General features: G+C 44.4%; 1 protein-coding gene across 1 annotated transcript in view; it reads right to left on the bottom strand.

Annotated features, from left to right (window-relative positions):
• Positions 1-11,430, bottom strand: part of CYLC2 (cylicin 2) — a 45,278-nt gene extending 33,848 nt beyond the window's left edge. The window contains exons 1-2 of the mRNA XM_065946498.1: positions 11,253-11,430; positions 10,879-11,071 (exon numbers count right to left, since the gene is read on the bottom strand). Of these exons, the coding sequence (XP_065802570.1) occupies positions 10,879-11,071; positions 11,253-11,430 (371 nt within the window). The remainder of the gene's footprint in view (positions 1-10,878; positions 11,072-11,252) is intronic.
• Positions 11,431-14,953: the final 3,523 nt, after the last annotated feature.

Below are 14,953 nucleotides of genomic sequence, written 5' to 3'. Positions count from 1 at the left end.
ACTCTCAGAAAAATAGATATCCAGGTTGACATCTTCAATTCAATGAAGAACATCTTCAAAAAGCCTTCTGCTAACATCATATTAAAGACTGAATATTCTCCTCTCAATAACAGTAACAAGGACATTTGTTCACTTTCACCCTTCTTTTCAGCACAGTGCTGGAAGTTCTAGCCAAAGCAATTAGGCAAAACAACAATAAAAAGGAAATAAAAGATAAGCAGAAGAGAAAAGATGAAATAAAATAGTTTCTATTTGCAGATGGCATTTTCCATGTAGAAAATGACACAGGTCTACAATACTCCTGAAATTTATAATTGATTTCAGTAAGTTCATTTGATAAGCATAAACACATATATCTATCACAAGATACACATACAAAGGGCTTAGCTAGGTAAAGAATTCGCCTGCAATGTGGAAGACCGACTTTTACTTTCACACATACAACAGGGTTTCCCAGGTGGCACGAATGATAAAGAACCTGCCTGCCGATGCAGGAAACATAAGCGTGCCTTTGAACCCTGGGTTGGGATGATCCTCTGGAGGAGAGCCTGGCAACCCACTCCAGATTCTTGGAGAATCCCATGGACAGAGGAGCCTTGCAGGCTACAGTCTCTAGGGTCGCAGAGTTGGACACGATTGAATTGACTCAGCACACACCCACACACATACAAAAATCAATTTATTTATAGTACTAGCAGTTGGCATAGTGAATACACATGTTAAAAGTATAATATTATTTACAATTACCTGGCTCAGCATTAAAGAATCTGCCTGCAACGCAGGAGACCCGGGTTTAATCCCTGGGTGGGAAAGATACCCCCTGAGAAGGAAATGGAACCCACTCCAGTATTCTTGCCTGGAGAATTCCATGGACGTGAGAACCTGGCGGGAAAGGCCACGAGGTTGCAAAAAGCCGGACACGACTAAGCGACTAACACTTTCATTTTCACTTTTCAAGGAAATACTTAGATATAAATTGAAGACAAAATTGTGTATGGAACTTGTTTGCTAGACATTTCAAATCACTTCAGAAAAAGGAATGTAGAGACAGGTGATTTTTATGGACAAAATATTTTAAAAGTTAAGATTAAAACATTTGTATTATGACAAAATTGATCTCAAGATAATATCTCAGTAAGAGTACTCATTCAGTGGGAGAAATATTAGTCTCATCAACAAATGGTGCTAAGCCAACTAGATATATGTCTATGGATAATGGATGGATAAATAGAGATATTCACAAAAGAGCAAATAGATCAATGTTCATGTATTATCACCACAACATTTATATATTAAAGAAAAATCATTATTAATGTTTATGGAACCATTTGAATACATAATGGTATATTCAAACAGTAGAATATGAGGTACAGAACATTTTACCTGTTCTGTATGTGTATATATTGTATATGTATATATTGGAGATTGTATGTGTTTATATGTGTGTATCTTTTCAAGTTATGTATTTAAGACATCATGGAGACATAGTGTCGAGAAAGAGGGAGAATTTAAATTTTAGCTTTCTGTATTCTAATTTAAAAAATTAAATCCCATATATAATTTATTAATGAAATTCTAGTTTAAAAAAATTAAGAATGTTTCCAACAAGACTCATTAATGTAGTTAATTGTTTTACATTCTCCCAAAGGAATACTTGCTTTCAAAGACATTCATTTTGCTTGGTAGACTTTTCATATGTTTTGAGACAAATCATTTGATATTCATTAAATAGAATTCTGGTCTTTTCAAAAGTCCTTAGTAGTGTACACACATGCTACCCGTATGTTCTGCAAGATAAGTCGAATTACTGAAAGCTAGAGGACAATGAAAAAATTTTATAATATCTAGACCGGGAAATTGTACATTCTTAGTAGTTTGAGCTATGCACAGCCATCTGTATAGTGAGAACACACAATCTATACAATTTAAGTTGATTAGAGAACATCTATTACTGAGGGATGTTGTGTAATTCCTTTTGAATATAGCAATTGTTCAAATTTTATAATAATATAGTTTGATCTGGTAACACCACCAAAGGAACTATCTTTTTTTTTTAATTTTTATTTTATTGAATGATTTACAATGCTGTGTTAATTTCTGCTGTATAACAAAGTGATTTAGTTATATATATATACACACACACACACACACACACACACACATTCTTTTTCATATTCTTTTCCACTATGGTTTATCACAGGGTATTGAATACAGTTTCCTGTGCTATACAGTAGGACCTTGTTGTTTATCCATTCTATATATAAGTGTTTACAACTGCTATTCCCAAGCTTTCAATCTATCTCTCCCCCACTTTGGCAACTACAAACCTGTTGTCTATGTCTGTAAGTCTGTTTCTATATCATAAATAAGTTCATCTGTGTCATAGTTTAGATTCCACATATAAGTGATATCATATGATACTTGTCTTTCTCTTTCTGACTTAGTATGATAACCTCTAGGTTCATCCATGTTGCTGCAAATGGCACTATTTATTTCATTTTTTATAGCTGAGTAGTAAGGCACTATCTTTTTGAACCCCATGGAAAAATATTCACCTTATCATATTTTACATGACACAAATAGTAAATCTTAGAAATAGTTGGCACCTTCTCATGGAAGTCTCAATGCCATTTCATTAAATATGGAAGTCTCAATGCCATTTCATTAAATGGGTAAACTCAGTAGCATGGAGAAGGTTTGTGATTATGGCCAACACTGTACTTTGAAAATACAATACACTGTTTGGCAGCATATGAAAATGTTCCCAATTAATCCCATCTTTTAGTATCCACATCCTTGCATGATCACCTCCCCTATAATGGGGCTCACCAAGTGACATATTTCTCACAAATAAAATATGGAAAAGGTGAGGGGAGGTTACTTCCAAGATTAAGCTATGGAAAACTGTCCTTCATCTTTCTGACTTTCTTTCACTCTCCTTAAACCATTTGTCCTATGGAGATGCTCAGTTCAGTTCAGTTCAGTCACTCAGTTGTGTCTGACTCTTTGTGACCCCATGAACTGCAGCACGCCAGGCCTCTCTGTCCATCACCAACTCCTGAAGTCCACCCAAACCCATGACCATGTGTTGGTGATGCCATCCAACCATCTCATCCTCTGTCGTCCCCTTCTTCTCCTGCCCTCAATCTTTCCCAGCATCAGGGTCTTTTCCAATGACTCAGCTCTTCACATCAGGTGACCAAAGTATTGGGGTTTCAGCTTCAGCGTCAGTCCTTCCAATGAACACCCAGGACTGACCTCCCTTAGGATGGACTGGTTGGATCTCCTTGCAGTCTAAGGGACTCTCAAGAGTCTTCTCCAACACCACAGTTCAAAAGCATCAATTCTTTGGAGCTCAGCTTTCTTTATACTCCAACTCTCACATCAATACACGACCACTGGAAAAACCATAGCCTTGACTAGATGGACCTTTGTTGGCAAAGTAATGTCTCTGCTTTTAAATATGCTGTCTAGGTTGGTCATAACTTTCCTTCCAAGGGGTAAGCGTCTTTTAATTTCATGGCTGCAATCACCATCTGCAGTGATTTTGGAGCCCAGAAAAATAAAGTCAGTCACTGTTTCCACTGTTTCCCCATCTTTTTGCCATTAAGTGATGGGGTCGGATGCCATGATCTTAGTTTTCTGAATGTTGAGCTTTGTGCCAACATTTTTACTCTCCTCTTTCACTTTCATCAAGAGGCTCTTTAGTTCTTCTTCACTTTCTGCCCTCAGGGTGGTGTCATCTGCATATCTGAGGTTATTGATGTTGCTCTCAGCAATCTTGATTCCAGCTTGTGCTTCCTCTAGCCCAGCATTTCTCATGATGTACTCTGTGTATAAGCTCATCTAGCAAGAAATGAAGAGAGGCCTCAGGTCATCAGTCACCAACCTTCTGAGGTCCACAGCCCAGAACCCTATGAGAAATTGAACTCCACCAAACAACCATGTGACAGATTCTTAAGATGACTGCAGTCCTGGCTGAGCCACCTTGATTGCAGCCTTGTGAAATATTCAGAGCCAGAATGACATGGCAGTGACATGACATGCCATGCCATGACATGACGTAGCAAAAGACATGGCAGTCCATGCCTGGATCCCTAACCAATAGAGCCTGTGATTTAATAAGCTAATAAATTTTGGGGAGATTTCTGTGAAGTAACTGAAAACTGGTACTATTTTGGAAATTAACTTCAAAGGATTTAATTTAAAAAAAACTTACCTAAACATTGGAGACAAAAAACATTAGTATTCAAATCTTATTGGAAGATAGAATATCAGCATGGCACTTGATAGAACCAATAATAGGAGTCATGAAGTTCCCATTGTTATCCATAGTGATTATGCAGTTTTGAAATTATTGGTTCATTTCTGAATAGTTTATTTTCAGAAGAAGCTTGGGCAATGTGAAGAGCTTCCAGAAGGTATTAAGAATGTGAAATATGAGAAAATTAAAACAAAAGGGTAAAGCTTATGAGAGTTACAATTAGTGTATTTTGCAACTAAAAGCTATAGTGATATAAGGCAAACAGAGGAAGACAAAAGCCAAGGCAGTAATCATATTGCCATATAAAGTTGTATCAAATTAATATGTTGCACACCTTAAAATTATACAATGTTATATATCAATTATATCAATAAAAATAAAGCAGGACATGCAGAAATATTATTTTATTTAATATTTGGCATTTCATAGAACCTATCTTAAAACAATTAACAGGAAGACATATTATGGCTTCATATAAGAAAGATTTTTAAAGATTGACAATATTCCACTCAAAAGTTTTATTATCTTATGCATATGTGAACTCTTGACTACAAATATTCTTCTGGAAGAAGTAGGATGAACATGCATTTCAGATAGTATAGAGATGGATGCTATATTGAATTCGACATTTACCAGATATAATTTAAAGTTTCATATAACTATGATTAATATTTGCAAAGAGACTTGTCAAAATTCCATGGTAAACAAATGATTATCATTAAAGTTTACTAATTTTTATTTCAGGGCTTTAAATATTTAGACTGTAATCTTTCCCAGGGCTAATGGCATAGAACCAGAGACAATAATATCCCACGTAATTTCCCAGAGAAATGATTTTTCAATTCATGACATAAACTTAGATTTTAATTTTCAGTAACAGAATGACTTATCCTGAAAATCTTTCTAGTAAAACCTACTTAGCAATACTGGGGTAAAATGTATGAATGCAGTCAGCTTAACTGTAAAACAGACTTGTAAAACACTAAGGATTATCCTAAGGACAAAAAAATAAAATAAAAAATTATTTGCAGTGCTACACTGGATCTGATATTACAATTTGCATATGTTTTACCCTGATCTAAGGGATTATAAGGCAATGGCAACCCACTCCAGTACTCTTGCCTGGAACATCCCATGGATGGAGAAGGCTAGTAGGCTGCAGTCCATGGGGTCGCTGATAGTTGGACACGACTGAGCGACTTCACTACTTCACTTTCACTTTCCACTTTCATGCATTGGAGGAAATGGCAACCCACTCCAGTGTTCTTGCCAGGAGAATCCCAGGGACGGGGGAGCCTGGTAGGCTGCCGTCTATTGGGTCGCACAGAGTCAGACACGACTGATGTGACTTAGCAGCAGCAGAGGATTATGTTTTATTTTAATTAATTAGTTAATTCATCTTAATTGGAGGCTAATTTACAGAGAAGCCTGGCTCCAGTATTCTTGCCTGGAGAATTCCATGCACAGAGAAGTCTGGTGGACTACAGATCATGGGGTTGCAAAAAGTCAAACACGACTGAAACTAACACACACACACAATTAATTTACAATATTGTGGTGGTTTTCACCTTATATTGATATGAATCGGCCACGGATGCAAATGTGTCCCCCATCCCAAGCCCTGTGCCCCACCTCCCTCCCCATCCCAGCCCTCCAGGCTGTCCCAGTGTACGGCCTTTGAGTAACCCTGTTTCAATGATTGAACTTGGATTGGTCATCTCTTTCACATATGACAATATTCATGTTTCAATGCCACTGTCTCAAATCATCCCACTCTAGCCTTCTCCCACAGAGTCCAAAAGTCTGTTTTCTATATCTGTGTATTTTTTGCTACCTCACATATAGGGTCATCATTACATTTTTTCTAAATTCCATATATATGTGTTAATATACTGTATTGGTGTTTTTCTTTCTGACTTACTTCACTCTGTATGATAGGCTCCAGTTTTACCCACCTCATTAGAACTGATTCAAATGCATTCTTTTTAATAGCTGAGTAATATCCCATTATGTATATGTACCACAGATTTCTTATCCATTCATCTGCCAATGGACATCTAGGTTGCTTCAAGGTCCTAGCTATTGTAAACAGTGCTGCGATGAACATTGGGGTGCACGTGTCTCTTTCAGATCTGGTTTCCTCGGTGTGTATGCCCAGGAGTGGGATTGCTGGGTCATATGGCAGTTCTATTTCCAGTTTTTTAAGGAATCTCCACACTGTTCTCCATAGTGGCTGTACTAGTTTGCATTCCCACCAACAGTGTGAGAGGGTGCCCTTTTCTCCACACTTTCTCCAGCAGATGAATGGATAAAAAATCTGTGGTACATATTCACAATGGAATATTACTCAGCTATTAAAAAGAATGCACTTGAGTCAGTTCTAATGAGGTGTATGAAACTGGAGCCTATTATGCAGAGTGAAGTAAGTCAGAAAGAAAAACACCAATACAGTATATTAAAGCATATATATGGAATTTAGAAATATGGTAATGATGACCCTGTATGAGAGATAGCAAAAGAGACACAGACATAAAGAACAGACATTTGGACTCTGTAGGAGAAGGTGAGGGTGGGGCGATTTGAGAAAATAACATTGAAACATGTATATTATCATATATGAAATAGATCGCCAGTGCAGGTTCAATGCATGAGATGGCATTCTCAGGGTTGCTGCAATAGGATGACCCTGGGGGATGGCATGGGGAAGGAGATGGGAGGGGGATTCAGGATGGGAAAAACATGTACACCCATGGCTGATTCATGTGAATATATGGCAAAAACCACCACAGTATTGTAAAGTAATTAGCCTCCAATTAAAATAAATAAATAAATGAAAATTAAAAAGCGAGAATAGTAAAAATATATCTAGGAATTTCTCTGGAACTGTTGTGGGCAGTGTGGGTCAGTTCAGTTTCAGATAGCTCCTTTTTCCAGCTTGTACTTGTTCTCAAGGTCTATAGGCCTTTTCCAACGCTTAGTCAATGTTAACGCCAGGTTTTAAACTGTTTCACGTGTCACTTCCAGAGCAGTCCCCTCTGTTTGTTTTGGCTCCCTCTGTTTGCTAGTCTCTTCACTGTCTAATGTCTGCCCTGACACAAGGGGGCGAAGGTGGTCACTTATTTAGGCTCACTTGTTCAGTTGTGTTGTGGGGAGGGAGCGACACGGCAAGCAAACATCACTGGCGTGTGCAGGGAGGGGCCGCAGTGCATGGACCACGCTGGGTTTGCCTAGTTCCCTGTGGCGTGTGTTTTCTGGGTCTACCGTTCTCAACCTCCAGGCTGCTCTGCAGGTGTGCTGTCCAAAGCAGGCCCTGCCTTACGTGCTCTTCCCGGCTCTCGGCTTCTCAGGTTCAGGTTCTCGGGTACTCCACAAGGGCACAGACTCGGGTGGACATGCCTTTTGGGCCCTTCCCAGGTCTGAGCAGCTCAGACAACCAGGGGCTTGGCGAGGGCACCGTCCCAGGCGGGCTGTGCGTGTTAACCACCTCTGAGGTCCCAGCTGCTGGGTTCCCCAGGTGCGCCGGAAGTGCACTGTCTCAGCTGCGCCTGTGTCTCCTCTGGGGAGCTGACCTCAGGCTGTGACCCTCCTGGCAGATGTCAACCGTCCAGGACCACAGGAAGATGTGGTTAGCAATTGGGAGCCTGCTAACAGTCTAGTGGAAGATGCAGTCTCTGGGGCCGAGATTGCAGCAGCCTCGTGTGGTGTCTTCCAGCTCTGGCTGTTGCAAGCCTGCCTCTCTACCTCCAGGGGCGAGGAGGGGCCTGTACGCAGCCGGCTGGCTCTCCTTTGGTATTTGCTCAATCCTTTGTTCTGTGCATGGGCCAGGCTGCGGGTTAGAGTCTTTCATGGGAGCGTTCTCTCTCTCTCTCTCTCTCTCTCTCTCTCTCTCTCTCTCTCTCTTTTTTTCCTCTGTGGTGATCCCACAGGTTGCTGTCTCATGTTAGCTCCCTCAGATTGTCCTCATGGCATTCAGGCCCAGTCCTTTCCCTAAGCAATGATTATGCAGCCTGTGCCTCCCTGTCTAGACCCTTCTCATCGGTGGCAGACACGAGCATCTGGGCTACTTCTCTGCTGGCAGTTGCAGTTAGGCGTGCTTATTCTGTGGTTTTGTTTGTTTGTTTGTTTGTTTCCTCCCCATTATGTTGTCCTCTGAGATTCCAAAACTCCCCACAGACCCACCTGTGAGAGGGTTTCCTACTGTTTGGAAGCTTCTCTTTCACAACTCCCTCCCCAGGATGGGTCTCCACCCCTAACTCTTTTGTCTCTCTTTCATCTTTTATATTTTGTCCTACCTCGTTTTGAAAGGAATGGGCTGCCTTTCTGGGTGCCTGGTGTCCTCTGCCAGCCTTCAGAAGTTGTTTTGTGGGAGTTGCTCAGCATTCGAATGACCTTCTGATGAACTGTCGGGGAGAAACTGGTCTCCTCTTCCTATTCCTCTGCCGTCTTGTGACTGCCTTCTGAGGATTAAGGTTTTTTTTTTTTTTTAATTTTTTTTTTATTAGTTGGAGGCCAATTACTTCACAACATTTCAGTGGGTTTTGTCATACATTGACACGAATCAGCCATAGAGTTACATGTATTCCCCATCCCAATTCCCCCTCCCACCTCCCTCTCCACCCGATTCCTCTGGGTCCTCCCAGTGCACCAGGCTCGAGCACTTGTCTCATGCATCCCACCTGGGCTGGTGATCTGTTTCACCATAGATAATATACATGCTGTTCTTTCAAAACATCCCACCCTCACCTTCTCCCACAGAGTTCAAAAGTGAGGATTAGGTTTTAAAAGCTACAAGGAGGTTAGGAGATAGGCCATACTAAGTGACAGAAAATAAATACCTGCATGAAGACGGCACACTCAAATGGATGAATCATAAGTGTAAGAATTTTGTGGGTGGAGGGAAGAAACCTGCTTTAATAGGAAGGAATAGAGCATACCTATTGGCGAAATTATGTTTTAACTTGTATGGAAGTTTTCTGAAGGACTTACACACAGCACTTGTTTTTGACCCACACATGTTATGCCCGATGTCCGAATCCCCGAGCGGGAAGAGAGAAGGCTTCCAAGACAATGCAACTCGCAGGAAGGGAAGTTTATTACTGACTCGAGTCAGGACTCCCTGCCGCAACCAACGCAGTGGTGCGGGTCAGAGAGCCCCGAGCCCAACCTGTTACACAAATTTATAGAGTGAGAAGCGGATTGTTTACACGTTTGCAAAACAATTTCATTGGTGAATACTTTCGCGTGGGCGGGACTTTCCTGGGGGTTTCCACCCCGTTCCTAATTTCCTAATTGGCAAACATGGGTGAAAGCTAATTGGTCCTAATTGGCAAACAGTGGTCATTGTTAAGCGAAAGCTACCTGATAGTAGGAAGGCCTACTCCTAATCTAAGTTGCGTTACTGCTGCTCGCCTCACATTCCCCCCTGTCTGTTGTTCAAGTAGAGGAATCTTCCTCTTTTCCATCTTGGGCCGCTGACACTATAAGTGGATCCAGGAGGGTGGAAATTAAGGTAGTTAAAAACAAGACTCAAACCATCTCTGCTGGGCTTCCTGTTCTCTTCCTAAACAAGATCACCTCAGACAAGGAAGTCAAAGACTTCTCTAGATGACTGATTGATTCTCTTACCACTCTTGTATGGTCTACATAGAAACCTCGCAGACCCTACCCTGTTGGAGAAAAATCAAGTCATCTACAGCAGCTCGTAGGAAAGCCCTTGGCCTTGCAGAGATAGTAAAGCTTGATTCACCCATATCTGAGGTACTTGGCCCTGCGGGTTGCACCACACTCGGGGTCTACCAAATCTGTTTCCTACGTCCCATTCCCGGGGCCCATCACAAGAGGTTATACAGCTTCAGCTCCTGCAATAATCAGCAGGAGAATTAGGAGACCTCCCAGCAGACGAGTACGGGTGAGGTCTTGCCTTCCATTCTCCTCCTGTTCTTCCGGTGTGGCTTTCTGCACGTGATTGCAGTGAACTCAGAGTCCAATCCCGTCGACCTTTACAGCAGTAGGAGTGGTAAGGAGAACAACATAAGGGCCTTTCCATCTAGGTTCTAATACACACAGGAGGGGTCTTCCATACAGAATCTCAAAAGGGCAGCTTATAAGGGGTGCTACATGCCTGAAAGAGTGCGAAGAGAAGGAGGATCACCCAGTCCCCGCCAGTCTCTATTGTCAACTTCATTCTGATTCATTTTCTCAACCTGTCCTGAGCTCTGGGGATTATATTCACAATATAACTTCCATTTCATCCCCAGAGCTTGGGCCAGCCCTTGTATCATCTGACTCACAAAGGCAGGTCCGTTATCAGAGCCCATAGTCACCGGCAGCCCATACCTAGGCACTATTTCCTCTAAGATTTTTTTAGCAACCACTATTGCTGTCTCTCCCTTAGTGGGGAAGGCTTCCACCCACCCTGAGAAGGTATCTACCAGAACCAACAGACAGCGATACCTGTACTTGCCTGACCCAGTGTTGCCTATCTCCCAGTGTTGCCCTGGCTCTTCCCCTCGGTACCTCGTTCCCATGTGCTGCTTTTTTCCTGTCCTCATCAGCTGGCACGCTTTGCAAGCCTGGATTATCTCTCGTCCATTTGTATTTTATTCAGTCCATACCCAAGCTTCTTCAGAGCCTCTGGCATCTCAGGGGGAGGAGGGCGAGGGAGCCTGAAATAGACCTTCACAGAATCATAGATAAACCACTGTAGTGCACTCAGAGTGCCGATCATGATGATGCGGGCAAAGAGTCTCTTCCATACAACTCTAAATCCAAGTCTCTTGAGGACCTGAGAGGTTCTGCTACCCTTCTCTTTATTCAACACAGACACCACGGAATCAGCAACAGTACGTTCAAAGCAGGATCTGTCTCATCCAAAGAGGAGCAACCCTCTTGTATACATTTTGGAAGCTGCATCCCTCAGAGTGTAACCTGGTTGGGTTTGAATTCGAACCTTAGCAGCTTCCATAGGAGCCAGAGCAATGTTCAGCACTGGCAGAGGCAGCCAAATACAGTGATGTGCGCCACAGATAGGCATTTTCCTCTCCAAGCATGTTGCTGTACAAAACCTTGAAGACTTCATAAAAACCAAACTTGCAGAGCCCCTGCAGGGAGTAGCCAATGAGGGTCGGGGCCCATCCTTTGGCCAAGCCACGGAACTGAAAATCCATTAAGAATGCCCTTGTACTTCTGTGGGTCCGCCTGCATACGGCATTTCACCAAATCCAGAGGAACAGCAGCAGTGTGTGTAGCTGCTCCCATCGGTGAACCATACTAGCTCACTGTTGTTTAGGGGTACATCAGTTAAGTCTTTTCGTGCCACCAGGGCCTCCGCCAGTATCTCGCTGCAATCATGGAGCTACAAACAGCTGGAATGGCTTATTTGGGTTAGACAGGGCAAGGGCTGGGGCTTCTAGTAGGGCCCATATGAGTGTCTGGAAAGCCTGTTTCATTGGCTCAGTCCAAGTCCAGTTTGGGGTCTCTTTACTTCCCTCATACAAGGGCCGGGCCTTCTCAGCAAACCCCATAATCCACAGTCTGCAATATCCAACAGTCCCCAGAAACTCTCACCTGGCGGGGGGTCTTGGGCTCTGGTATCTGCAATATTGTTTCCTTCATGGCGTGGGTTAGCCACCTTTGCCCCTGCCTGATCTTATACCCCAAACAGGTGACCTCTTGCCGGGCTATTAATTGTGTAGCAGAAGGACCTCTGGGTGGCAAGTCCGATATTCGTAGAGGTCCTCACTCAGAGCCTCTTGAACCTCTGTGGGATTACCAGTTGGCCTTCCTCCTCGGTCCACTCAAAGGCAGATACCTCCTGGCTCTGGGCCGCCAGGGGTAGGCTGAAAAATGCATCTTCACTCAGGCAGCAAGCTGCTCAGGAGGGTGTATGGGTTAGACAGTGGGGTGTATGTCACTCACCCGTTTGTTGACTTCTCGCAGTTAATCTGTCCCCCCGGCTTCTTCACTGGCAGTAAGGGGGTGTTTCAAGGGGACTGACACCGCTTGAGAATTCCAGCATCCATGAAACGTCGAATGTGGGGAGTGATCCCCCACCGAGCTTCCTGGTTCATGGGGTACTATCTCACCCTCACAGGAGTTAACCATTCTCTCCCCAAGAGTTCTCACCTGCTTAAGCCTCTCTAGAAGAGACAGATGTTTTCAATAGTCTATCACTGATCAGCAAAGTAAAGTGCCACAGCTGTGAGTGAGTAACTTTCTGGGTCTGATCTCCACCATAGAGAGGTACGCTAATTCCAGATTTTCAGGGTCCCCGTACCTCAGATCTAACATGTAATCTTCAGCAGAATTTTCCAGTTCCTCATGACTGCATCCACAGGGAATGCCATCGGCCACAACAAGTCTCTGGGCATTCTGGTATCACCAAAAACGAATGGGACACCTGGTGGGTCCCCAGATCTACTTTTCGTTGCCCAGGACTTGGGGAGGGGTGCTGAGTCTTGACTCCCCTAGTCACTGTCTTCCCCCGCATATAGAACTCGAGTTCCAGGGGAGATTCTCTGTCTCTGGGTCGTACCTCTCCTCAGGTCCCTCTTAGGGCACTCGTTTTTCCAGTGCCCCTGTTCTCCGCAGTAGGCGCACTGATCTTTCTTTAGGGCCTGCTTTTTTTGGGTTCTCCTTTTCTCTCGTCCAGGAGTCTCGAGGTTCCCTCAATTCTGTTCCGGCTTTTATCCCCGCAAAGAGAATCTGGGCTAGCTCCCTCTGGTTCTTCCTCTTTTCCCTTGTTCTATATTCTCTATCTTCCTTCCTGATCTTCTCAGCTAATTCCCTTTCCTCCCGTACCTTTTCCGTAAATCCTGTATCGTCTGTTCTCCTAATCCCTCTATCTTTTGTAACTTCTTCCTAATATCTGGGGCTGCCCGATTTACAAACGCTAACAGAACTACAGCACTGACTCCTCAGCCTGGGGGTCCATAGGTGTCCTGAAAGCTTCCATTAGCCTCTCTAAGAAGGCTGCCGGGCTCTCAGTGGGCTCTTGCCTTACTACAAATTTGTCGGCTTTCTTGCTGCAGCCCGCAGGCCAGCAATAAGAGTCTGGCGGTACACTCGGTGACGCTCCCTACCTTCCGCTCGCTCAAAATCCCAGTTAGGCTGCAACAGAGGAAACCCCTCGTCCGCGAGATGAGGCTGGGTGGTTGGCCTCCCGTCGGCCCCTGGGACCCATTTCCGCTTCTGCCAGAATTCGCTCCTGCAACAGCTGCTGACAATCGTAGTGAAAGGAGAGTTTCACCTGGTTGGGCTCTAGTTACTGAGGCTCACTTATTGTAGGGCCTTCAGAGTCCGCCAGAGTGTAGCCCTGGCCGGGACTCATCAATTGCGCCCACAAACGTTCGCCTGTTCACTGAAACTCGAGTCAGAGTAGGAACGAGACCAGAGACAATGCCGGCACACACACAAACACGGACAAACACGGAAAGCCGAAGGCAAACACACGGACAGACAAACGTCAGCCGATAACAGCGCTGAGTTTTTTCCGGGCCCCCTGACCAGACCAGACCAGACTTGGGATCAGGAGAGAAGCTCTCTTTCCCACAGAGCCGGCTGCCTTCCAGTGCGCTCGCTGGCCTCGGCCTTACGCCGGCTAGAGAAAGCTTTCTCCTGTGCCAGATACCTCCCTTGCTTTACAGCAGGGCCCCGGAATTACTCTGGACTTTCCCTGTGCCAGATACCTCCCCTTGCTTTACAGCAGGGCCCCGGAATTACTCTGGACTTTCCCTGTGCCAGATACCTCCCCTTGCTTTACAGCAGGGCCCCGGAATTACTCTGGGCTTCCTGTCTTAACAGCGCTGAGTTTTTTCCGGGCCCCCTGACCAGACCAGACCAGACTTGGGATCAGGAGAGAAGCTCTCTTTCCCACAGAGCCGGCTGCCTTCCAGTGCGCTCACTGGCCTCGGCCTTACGCCGGCTAGAGAAAGCTTTCTCCTGTGCCAGATACCTCCCCTGCTTTACAGCAGGGCCCCGGAATTACTCTGGGCTTCCTGTCTTGAGACAATGCCGGCACACACACCAAAGACAAACACACGGACAGCTGACAACACAGTGCTGGGTTTTCGGGCCCCCTGAGTTTTCCTGAGCACCGGTGCTATTATCTATCCTTCCCTTCTGTCCTGGAAGTGTTCTCTTCCCCCGGTAAAGGGACCCCGAACGAGCCCCCAAATGTTATGCCCGATGTCCGAATCCCCGAGCGGGAAGAGAGAAGGCTTCCAAGACAATGCAACTCGCAGGAAGGGAAGTTTATTACTGACTCGAGTCAGGACTCCCTGCCGCAACCAACGCAGTGGTGCGGGTCAGAGAGCCCCGAGCCCAACCTGTTACACAAATTTATAGAGTGAGAAGCGGATTGTTTACACGTTTGCAAAACAATTTCATTGGTGAATACTTTCGCGTGGGCGGGACTTTCCTGGGGGTTTCCACCCCGTTCCTAATTTCCTAATTGGCAAACATGGGTGAAAGCTAATTGGTCCTAATTGGCAAACAGTGGTCATTGTTAAGCGAAAGCTACCTGATAGTAGGAAGGCCTACTCCTAATCTAAGTTGCGTTACTGCTGCTCGCCTCACAACACACAGTCGAAAAATGCAGACAGCTTTACTGTCAGCCCTCCATAGCTGCACTTCCGGCATTCACAGATTCAATCAATAACAGATCATGTAGCACTGCAGTATTTATTGGGA

Source organism: Muntiacus reevesi, chromosome 10 (genome assembly GCF_963930625.1).
Source record: "Muntiacus reevesi chromosome 10, mMunRee1.1, whole genome shotgun sequence".
NCBI lineage: Eukaryota > Metazoa > Chordata > Mammalia > Artiodactyla > Cervidae > Muntiacus > Muntiacus reevesi.
This window is presented reverse-complemented; position numbering and strand designations above follow the sequence as displayed.